Here is a 10,923-nt window from a genome sequence, read left to right as displayed (position 1 = left end):
CTGGGCAGCGTCCTCCTTGAGCCCACCCGGCACGCACATAGAAGAACATCCCCTGCTGCCCGCACGGCAGACGCCGCCGCTTCCTGCCCTCGAGCCGGAGCGTGGGCGCGGCCCGCGTGGATGACGCCGTGTCGTCCACACCCGGGCCCGCGTGGCGCCGATGACACGGCACGCATGCGAGGAAGGGGCGAGGAAGGAGAGGGAGAGGTCATTAGGCACGCGCCCCGATGCAACGGCAGGGCGGCTCGCCCCTTACGACGAGGGCGTAGCCGTGGCGCGGCAGGGGTAGGCGAAGTACGGGTGCATGCGTACGTGTTTTGCGGTTTTTTTTTTCGTGGCCGAGCGGTCTCTACTGGAAAACGTTGTCCTCTTTCCGCTTTGCGTTGGTGCGTTTTCGCCTGCTCTTTTTTTTTTAGTTTTTTTTTTTTCCGGTTAAAGGCGTGTCAGAAATGGATGCGGTTTGTGAGGTATATGTGTGTATGTGCTCGGCGGTGACATCTGGATTGAACGGTGGTTTTGTTTTCTGGTTTCGTGTGTGCGGGTACCAGGCATCAGAGGAAATGTTTTTGTATCGGCTGTGGTGGAATCAGATGCGCTGTGGTTGGTTTTTAGCCTGCAGCTTCTTTTTTTTTGCCCGGCATGCGTGGATGCTGAGCTCAGTTGTGTGTTCATCTTCGTGCCCTCGCAGCCTTGTGCTTTTGTTGCCTTTGTCTTGGTTGTGATGTGCGTGCGTGGACGTTTGCATGATGTGATGGCTTGTTGCTTGGTCATATGTGTGGACCATTTCATTTCTTGTTGGTCTCCACCCGCCGTGCGACTCTCTCTCTTTGCACCCGTACACGAACACTGGCGCAGGCAAACAGTGAACGGAAGAGGCTTTGGGCCATCCTCCGCCGCGCAGCCGCTGCACTTGTATCCCTTCTTTTTTTTTCGTTTTCGCTCTCTTCTGTTCTGTCTCTTGCCTTTGGTTGTTGTTGCGCGTGTGCTTGCGCGTAACATGTTTATGCCATGTATATAGATAAAATGTTTTTTTTTTTTTTCATTATTATTCGTGCATGTCTGTGTGAAGTTTTTTTTTTCGATCGTTTTTTATGTTCGTGTTGTTGATATTGTTCAGCGCGTGTGTGCAGTTTGCGCTTCGCCGTTGCTGCTGTTGCTCGGTAATGTTTTTTTTTTTCCTCTTCGTTGCTTGCGCCCGCCTCGTTCTTGGGTGTGCTGCTTCGCGCCTTCTTTGTGTGTCGTGTGCTCCTTTTCTGTGTACTCGGCAGGGCCGAGGATGAAGGTCAAGGCTCCCGTGCTGATGACCCCTTGCTTCCCCTCTTCCGCTTTTTTCTCCCGTCTGATTTCAAGCTCTATATATACATGTATACCGCCTCTGTTGTTCTTTGCTGTACACGTGCGTGCACGGACGACACCGACAGAGAGACACATAATCACCTGATTGCCCCTTTGTGTGCCTCCTCCTCCTCAGATCCCTCCACGCTCTCGCTGTCTTAATGCCTTTTCGTTTTTTTTTCTACTTTTCGAGTAGGTCATGTGGAGTTCTGGAGAGCCCGTGGGGAAGCACGAAAGAAAGGGAGTCCCAATACGCAATGAATATGTTTCATGAAGACAGAGAGGCTAGCAGGTTAGCCCCCTTTCTTTGCGTCGGTCGACATCCCTTCCTGTGAGAGGAACAGAGCCGAACAGCGAAGCTGAGAATGAGGGCCGACGACCCCGCAGCGACGGATGAGAGGCCTCCTCGTTTGTAGTGTTTTGATGGCTGTTCGCCTTGGGTCGGCGACGGATGCCGTGCAGATTGGGAATCAGCAACTTCAATCTGTGACATCTGAGGATGGAAAAAGAGAGGAGAGCCCACAGCGCAAAGTTGGCAGCAAACGCGACGTTCATGTTCGATATGTCCGTCATTGTGTTTTCACAGCTCTCTTCGTGAGTTGTTTCTCGTTTTATCTCCTTAATCGCCACGTCGCACGTGATGCAACAAGCAAGCGCGCCCATTCTTGAGCCTGCGCTCATCTTCGTTTTACGGCCCCCGGCTGCTCTCCTCGTTTCTTGTACAGATTCTCCTGCTTCCCTGTTGCGCTGCCCCTGCGCAACTATTCCGCATCGCCGGCCTTTTTTTTTCTCTCTGCCGACGCTAGTGGATTTCTTTTTTGTTGCATCTCCTCCTCCTTGCGTCTCTTCGACATCTGCCCTTCTCCGCAGCCGACTGACCGAACAGCCCGCCATCGTTTTTTTTCTATGAACGCCGCTAAGTTCAGTCGAGGTAAGCTGAAGCGGCTCGACGTGATGCAAACCAAGAAGAGCGTTGTAGTGAAAAAGAAACGAGGAGGAGAGATGCAGAGAAAACCACGCGCTTCGGTGCAGCCCAAGCACATGCAGAATCTCTCTTTCGTGAACGCGGGCCGAATGAGAGTCGCGAAGCAGACTCTGCGCGCCTACCCCACGCCCGGCATCACGAGATGAAAATCTCTCTCTATAAAAACGGTGAGTTTAGTAAGGTCTGAAATCATGCGCACGGGCTAAAGGGAAAGCGCATGAAGGAGTTTTGAACCAGCGGAAAACACGGCACAACGAAAAAAAAACTTGTCCGGAGTCCCTGTGCGAAGGAATGAACGTCAACGCGACAGTACGCGGTGCGACGGAGCGTCCGTTCCGTCACTCGTTGTTTGCTCTGCAAGCCTTTTTATGTTGTTTCTGTAATGCTCCACCATCTTCCTTTCGACTATGCACCCCATTTTTTTGCGTTGTCACTATAATGTAGTGGGCGCTTTTCTTTTTCTTTGCCTTCTCGTTAAGATTACTTGCGCACCGTGGATGCGGATGCAGTTCTCCGTTTCCTGGACGCTTCTCTGATCCTTATTCCGTCTTCCGTCATTCTCTTTGATTTCTTTGACTCTCCATGTGGATTCGCTCGTTGTGTTTTACTCACAGGCCTGAGCCTTCGTCATCGCTTGAATGCTTTCTTTTTCATCGCGTGATTGTCCTTTTACGTTCAATACTCCTCTGTCTCTCTTTCACCGCCGACCCCTCTGTCTCTCCTGCGACACCGCTGCTAGGTCGGGTGCTGCAGGATACGCGAACCGCTCCACCTTTCTTCTGGTTTCTCCACTTCTCTCTCTTTCTACGAGGCGCAGACAAGTCAGCAACGCTTAGCGATCGCCAGAAAAAAAAATCATCATGCGCTGTGCTCCTTTCTTGCCTTCGTTTTGTCTTTTCTATTCCTAATCTCCACCTCCACCTCCTCCTGCACCACCACTTCCCCTTTTTCATCAGTACGCGCGAAAGTTTTTTTTTTATTGTTGTTTGTCCTTCTTTCCACCGACAAGTACAGCGCATGCTTTTTTTTTTTGTTCTTTCTCTGTATCACTTCCTGCTCGACCGCTGTTCTCCATTTTTTCTCCCTCTCTTATGGCCCTCCTCCCTCTGATAAGCTGATTGTGCTTCTTTCCCTTTTTTTTTGTATGTTTGTGTGTTGTTCGTCGTCGTGCTTGTTGCACCTGAGAATTCGCCCTCAGTCATTCTCTCTTCCTCTTGTTTTGTGGTGTGCGTGTGCGTATGTTGTGAAACAGCCGCACATCTTGTGGGGGTCCCACGTACGCCCCCTATCAAAACGAACGCGCCCTGCAGCGCTGGCGCTCCCTCTTGTTGTCTTCCTCTTCTTTTTCTCTCTCTGTGTGTGTGCGTGTGCTGTTCTCTGCTTTAACCGAGACTTTGTGGTTGTGAAGAGAAGCGTCGTCGGTAATGCAACTGAAGAAAGATGGGCGTCCAAGCGAGACTAAGAGGGATAGAAGCGAAAAAAAAGAAAGAAACTCACAACAAGTGACATATCAGACGTGCTGTTGAAGGACTCTACTCATCACTGCCTTCACGGCTTTTTTTTTTCGCTGAATGTTTTGGATGCCGTCCTTCCATCATTCTGACTAAAAAAGAAAAACACTGCGACTATCGTATGCCTGTGCTTTGTTCTCCTGCTGCAGCCGAGGATCGTGCATGCGTGTAGTGGCGGTGCGCCGTCGCGTTCATGTGGGCAAGGGGATGCGCGTCGGACATGCGCAGTGGTGAGTGAGACTGCTTTTGAATAACATGAGTACCCCCTGGGCAGGCCTGCTCAACCTCACCTCCCCTTTCCCCCTTTTCATACGTGTGTGTGTGTGTGTGTTATGTTCTCCTTTTTGTTTCTTTGCCTAAACGTGGTGGACGCCTTTTTGTTTTCGTCTCTTCGCAGCATCGGCAGAAGCGAACTAACAATTCGCGAGTAAAGAAATGCACATGAATGACCTTTGATAGCGGAATTGTTGCCGCCTCTCCTGCCTGCCCGTCACGCGCGTAGTGGATAACCATATTTGACGGATACTGTCGTCATATGACTTGATGCGGGGTTCTTGCTGGCTCCTGGTGTGAATGCTCAACGATTGTTTTGTTTTCTCTTCTCATATCTCTGCTTCTCGTGCCACTCACTTTTCTCTGCTCGCTCTGTCCCTTGCTTGCATGATATATATATGTATATCCGATGTGGTGTGTACTGCTCAACGCGCGTGTGCGCTTCCGACTGTCTTGCACAGCTGTGCTCCGAACGAAGATGGACACCTGTGCCGTCATCATCTTGAGGGGCGGCCTTCTCTATCTCTATGTGTGTGTCTGTGCACGCTTGTGAACGTTCGTGCGAGTTTTGTCTTTTTCTTCTTTGCGTGCGTCGTCTTTGTGCTGGCGTGTGATTCTCTCCTCTCCGGAGCGTGGGTGATATACATATATGTATATATATATATACGCTCAGGTGGCTGGTAGGTGTATGTGTATGTGCCAATGAAGGTGTGCTTCTTCGCACAGTGTATCGTCCCTCGAATAGTCTTTTTGTGTTGTTGTTCTTGTTTTCGAACGTTTTTCCTCTCTCTTGCTTGGTCGAAGCGCCTTGTTGTAGTGGACTCTCTCTCTCTTTCCCTCTCTGTCTGTGTGCGGATGTTGGTGTTGTGCCCTCCCTTCTTGCTTGCTTTTTCTCCCGTCCGCGCATGCTCTTCTTGTGTTCTCTCTTCTCTCGTCTTTTCAGTCTTTTCCCTTCTACGCGGGGTGCACGTAACTGTGGAACATGACCAGGTGCGGGAGACGGCGCCATACAAACAGCCCAACCGCTTGATAAGAACAGCATCGGGCGAATACTCCTACGGACCATTACCGGCACCGACGCAATCCAGCACGCACGAAACGCGGCGTCTGCGGCGGTGGCGGGAGAGGCTCTCGCTCGTTTTTGCTTGTGGGACTTCGTGGTGCGCCTTTCCCACTCCGCCCCCTTCTGTGGGCACTCCCTCTCCGATGTGTGTTCGTGTTCGCGCCTCCACAGACGTTCCGTGTCACGCTGGCGCCGGAGGCTATTATAGCCCCGAGTGCGCGCGCTGGAAGGTCTTTCCTCTTTCGTTCCCCCCCTTTTCCCCTCACCCCGTGCGTGCGTACCGCACGTACTGGGCAGAATAGCCCGTTGAACCTTCTTGCTCCACAGGTCGCGACGCGGGAAGATAGGTAGGTGGTCGGGGCGGAGGCGCGCATGGAGGAGTGTGGTAGACACGACTTCCGACCTCTTCATCTCTTAGTTCATCTATTGCACCCTTTCCTCCTTTTCGCTTTCAACTTGTTCTGCTTCACCATGTGCTCCCTCAATCGACGTTGTTACGTTCACGATGCAGGCACTCTGCCAGAGGTGAACTCCACTGCACACGGGCGAACCCCTGAGGTGCACGCCACCCTTCCCTTTTCTGGTGAGCATCGATCTATCCCACCTATTCATAGAAGAAGATGTCCGCTGAGGGCGACATGGACGGGGTTGCGTACGGCGGCACCCTTGGATCGACGCTGGACCCGGACGAGGGAGAGGAGGAGCTGGCTTCCTATCTTGTGCCGCGCTTGGCTACATATGCGCCGTCCACCTCACCGCTTTCGTCATCGCTAGCGTCGCAGGTCGGCGAAGCCGACGGCGCCGCTGAAGAGGACCATGCTCTACCCCTTTCAAGGCAGCTTGGCGGCAGCGGAAGTCAGGCGTGGGACAGCGGCGAGCGTTCAGCCGCACACGCCATCGAGGACGACACAGTTGAGGGTGTCGCACTGCGTGCGAGTCACGGCCTGCCTATGCAATCTTCTGCCTCTCCCGATGAAGAGGCACAGGCGAACGCCGGCAGTGGTCTAGACCCATTTCTTACGGAAATGGATGCCGAGGATGTCGACGACTGGCGCGAAGAGGACGAGCATGACGCTGACGAATACGACGAGGAAGAGGCTGACAACACCGATGCCCCGCCACAGACGCGCTCGGGCACGCGCCGCCGTGGCGCGAGCGCCGTTCCCAACTACGTAAACGCCTTCGCGCACAGCCGTGTAAAGGAGCTGCTTAAGTACGAGGGCAGCTCCTCCATCATCTCAAAGGATGCCATATCGGCGGTGTCTGAGGCGGTGGCGCTCCTGACGCGTGATCTTGTAGCTATGGCAGCGGGAGAAGCAACCAAGCGACATCGCAAAACTGTCACCTATGAGGATATCGCCCGCGTGGCGCAGTTGCTCGACCGCTTTTCTTTCTTGGCGGAGGTGTTGCCGCCAGTGGCCGCCTCTTCCTCCAACGCGCTCGGGGCTGGAAACTCGATCGTGATTGGCAGCAGCGCACACTCGGCCGCGATCCCGGGCAGCAGTAGCGGCACGAGGCGACACGGAGACCCGTCCGTGCGCAGCCGATCCGCGCACGGATGCCCAGGGAGGAATGCGCTGCAGAACCTCGGCGAATCACCGCCGGCGTCGGCGCGGTCCAAGACGGCGCACGTGGGCGTCCTCGGTGCAGCCGCGCACCGATCGGCTGTTCACCCGCAGCCCGGGGCTGGTTTGCGCCAGGCAACCCTGCGTTTTTGAAGAAGAGGGCGCACAAGACACCCGAATGCCCGAGACGTCATGAGCTGCTGCTGCGCTCCTCCTCCATGTTTTTTATGGAGAGGGGCTGATGACAGAGAGGAAGCGAGGCGCAGACAGACAGACACACACACACACACACACACACCAACAAATAGAGCACCCTAGGGCGTTGCTCCGGAAGGTCCGCTCCCCTTCCGCGCTTCCGGCCTTCCCGTTCCTTACTCGTGCATTAACGGGACTTTCCAGCTTTCGTTCACCCGGCGCGTGATAGGATGTCGTGCGTTCGAATCTAATTTTGCACTGCCATAGATGATGCTTATCGAAGTTGCATTATGCCGGAAGCGAAGGGCACGGAGAGGTGCTGAGGCTGCAACTAAGCTACAACTGCAACCAACAAGCAAACAAAAAGGAAATGCGCATCGTCTTTTCATCGCCTAAAGCTGCTGATGCTGCTGCTGCTGCCAGAAGAGGCCACGCGCTCACTTGTGCGCAGCAAATGGGTAGTAGCCCTCTTCTGCCCCTCACCGACGCGAGTAAAACACATGCTTTACTAGGCGAGGGGTGCTTGCACGACGTGCGCGGACTAAAAGGGAAGGGATGGGCGGACGTGCGACAAGGGCTTTTATGGCGTGCAAGTCGTGCTAGTCTTATCTTACTAGACGTTGCCCACTTTTTCTCATTCCCGTTGACTGTCACATTTTTTTTTCCCCTTCTTCGTCTCGCCTTTCAACTGTGCGGCTTTGCTTCCCTTTCACGCGCTCACGCAAAAAAAAAAACTGACAACCCTGTGAACCTCTGAATAAAACGCGTAACACCGCCCTCTCATGCTTGTCTCGGTTGCTAGATATCCGCTGCTCTCTCGCACTCTCTCGCTCTCATTTTTCGGGTGCTTGCTGCACAACAAAAAAAAAAACAGAAACCCACAGGATTAGATAAGCGACCGCCCTCCTCCATATCCCGTCCTTTTTAGTTTGCCTGCCATCGTCCTCTCCATCATCTGGTGCCGATTTAAAGGGTGGACTCTCTTCTTGTCGCGTGCTCTCGCCCTCCTCTTCGAAGCTGTCTTTCTGTCGTCACCTACGTGTGCTTCTTTGCGTTCTGTGTTTGCCATTCTTGTATCCGTCGGTCTGCGAGCTACAGGGGGCGTGCATGAGAGGCGCTTCACGCAAGCCCTCCCCTCAAAAAAGAAACCGCCCCCAACAAAAAAAAAACAGGAAAAACCACCGCAACAAGCTCACCAGCACATGTAAAACTGACAAGGCGTGGATAAGGAACCTTCTCCAAAAAAAAAAAAACAGAGAACGTAACACAAGTGTCTCCCCACCTCTTATATTGAAGTGTCTTTTTCCTCCTTGCGTTGTTTATGCTCTTTTCACCATCTCACGATCCCCACGTGTAGACAGCAACTGCAAACGGCAGTCCAAGGCGCACGCGAACACAGTCGCTCACACACACAAGGAAAAGGAACGCACATACACACGCACAGTTCGCGGTAACGCTGTCGCACGTTCGCTTATGTGCACGTTACATACACTGCAACGCAACGCTGTAATGAGCACGTGCACTTTCTAGTCTTATTATTATTTTTTGTTCTGGCTGATACCAAGTCTCTTTTTTTTGTTTTTGCCTCTTCTCCTGTTTCTGTCTGCGCCACGGTTTTTTGCGGTCACCCTCCTCCCCCTCCCCTATCTCAGCTCTGCTACCGCCCTTGAGTGCTATACGTTTTTTTTTTACTTTTCCTTCAGCTTGCTGCCGGTGGGATCCTTTTTTATTGCGAATTCCTAGACTCCTTCTCCCTCGACCATTTTCGCTGGGCTACGAGTCATGTCAACGATGGCCGCCTCTCGCAGCGACACACCGGCGCCGGTGCATGAGATGTCCATGGAGCGACTGCGGCGCGAGTACGTGTCGCTCAAGAGCACTAGCTACTCTTTGACGGTGGAGGAGTCGCATCTTATCAGGAAGATCGAGACTCTGCGCGAGGAGTCGGTCCGCGCGGTGCTGAACGCTGAGATGAAGGAGGAGCAGGTGTCGAACCAGCTGTTCCGCCGCCTCGATGGCGCCGAAAAAGAGGTGCAGCGATACCAGACTTTGTTGAAGGAAGAGGAGAGCGAGACAGAGTCGCTGAGCAGGCGGATCAAGGAGATGCGCAGTCAGCAAACAGAGGTCGAGAATGCATTGGAGGAGCGGCAAGAGTATCTCTTGATGAACCTGCAGCGAAAACTGCTCGACATGGCGCGTAAGAAGACGGCGGTGGAGCAGGAGCTCATGGCGGAGCGGCAGAAGTACTTGGATGTGCTCGTCACACGCCTCAACATGCTGCGCGGCCGCGGGGTCGGCTCTAGCACGGAGTCCTCTGTGACCATCCACTCACAGCCGAGCCCGGCCGAGGCGAATACCGTCCCCGTGGAGAAGCACTTGGACGTGCCGCTACCGACAGCGGCAGCGTCCCACACTTCCACACCATTGCTGAGGACGGGCGTGCCTCTTGGTGACAACCACAGCATGCTGCCAGCCGAGAAGTCTCAAGAGGATGCGTACACCGACGCCGGCCTTCCACTACCCCTCGTCCTCTCGCCTGCCGCAGCTGCTCAGAAGAAGCCCAAGGATAGTGCCACTTTGAACGCGTCTCGCGGCAACACAAACAGCACCAGCGGCCGCCTGAGCGCGTCAACGACTCCCCGCTCTGCCGACCTCACGCCACGCTCTTCGCACTCCTCCGAGACTCACCACGCCGTGGCGGCTCTCGAGCGCAAACTCAACCAGCTGCTGCTGGAGCAGGCCGCCGCTATGCAGCGGACCTCCGCGACAGAAAAGCAGTGCGCCGTGCTGACAGCGAAGCTGCATGCGGTGCAGGAGGCGACGTTCCTCGACCGCGCCCGTGCCTCGAAGATGAAGGAAGAGCTGGAGAAGGCACGCACTCGCCTCTCGGAGATGAAGGCTAACGACAGAGGTGGCATTCCATTCTCGCCATTGGACGACACCTCCGTCATGAGTGGCTCGAATGCGTCCTTTGACAACTCCAGCTCTGCCGTATTAAGCAGTCTCTCGCTGCGAGAGCGCACCCGCGAGCTGCTCTCGTCGGTGCCACAACCGAACGCGAATGAGAGACCCTGTTGAGGAGGGCGGGGGGCGTGTGAGTGTGCCGAGTAACTGGAACATGTACGGCCGATACTCCTGGGTGTGCGCACCCGAGCAGAGAATGAGGCGAGAGGAATAATTCAACTGCTGCTCTTCGTGCGATGCTTCCGTTCATGCGTGTGTGTGTGTGTGGCAGCACCCACCTCCCTCTGCACTTCTTTTTCTCTGAGACGCATACTAAATATCTTCTTCGCAATCGCTAAAACAACAACAAAAACTGGCGACGACTTGATAGCCGAGTATCATCATCAACGTGACTTCAGACACCAGCACGGTCCGCGGCTCTCTTTCATGGCTTTCCGGCTCGCCCTTCGTTTTGGTTGTCAAGTATTGTGCTTAGACCCCGATAACGGGGGAGGGAGGAACACCTCATAGTGCGCGGTTTCACAGGGTCCACTACCCAACTCTGCGTGGGTGAGCCAAGCAGCCCCTCCTCCCTATCCCTGCCAGATGCCAGACCACTTCTGGTGGTAATAGGGTCGCGTGCCTACGACCTGGAAAAGTCAAAGGGATGCATCGCTGCTGGTGTCGGCGGTGAGGTCCTGGACGGCGTGGCGTCGGAGCGACCTGCGTCAGTACGCACAGCTTGTGCGATCCCTATGAGGACGCAGGGTGTCGGCGCGACTGGGAACGCATCCCGCCCCCCGGCCCTCACGCTGCCCACTGGTGTGGTGGGGGGAGCCCGAGCCACCTCGCGAGGGATGCACCAGAGGTGGGGACCTGCATGATGGGGCGGGTAGAGTTTGAGGCGACGAGCAGAGCGGGGGGGGGCGGGTGGAGGTTGTGGTGGGGGGTGGCCGTGCTCTCGCATGGCTGAGCTGGCCCATCGATGCAACACATGTTTCTAGGGATGCTTCGCACTGCGCGATGGGGGGGGGGGCCTGTGACGGGCCGAGG

General features: G+C 54.8%; 2 protein-coding genes across 2 annotated transcripts; both read left to right on the top strand.

Annotated features, from left to right (window-relative positions):
- Window positions 1-5,787: 5,787 nt before the first annotated feature.
- On the top strand, window positions 5,788-6,885 carry LDBPK_342140 (hypothetical protein, conserved; the record flags this gene model as incomplete). The annotated part of the gene is made up of 1 exon (XM_003864325.1): window positions 5,788-6,885. One exon carries the CDS (start codon window positions 5,788-5,790, stop codon window positions 6,883-6,885), a length of 1,098 nt encoding a protein of 365 aa, XP_003864373.1.
- A 1,824-nt stretch (window positions 6,886-8,709) lies between these two features.
- LDBPK_342130 (hypothetical protein, conserved) lies at window positions 8,710-10,005 on the top strand (the record flags this gene model as incomplete). The annotated part of the gene is made up of 1 exon (XM_003864324.1): window positions 8,710-10,005. The coding sequence occupies one exon, from the start codon at window positions 8,710-8,712 to the stop codon at window positions 10,003-10,005; it is 1,296 nt and encodes a 431-aa protein (XP_003864372.1).
- Between the last annotated feature and the right edge of the window lie 918 nt (window positions 10,006-10,923).

This window comes from Leishmania donovani, chromosome 34 (genome assembly GCF_000227135.1).
Source record: "Leishmania donovani BPK282A1 complete genome, chromosome 34".
Classification (NCBI taxonomy): domain Eukaryota; phylum Euglenozoa; class Kinetoplastea; order Trypanosomatida; family Trypanosomatidae; genus Leishmania; species Leishmania donovani.
This window is presented reverse-complemented; position numbering and strand designations above follow the sequence as displayed.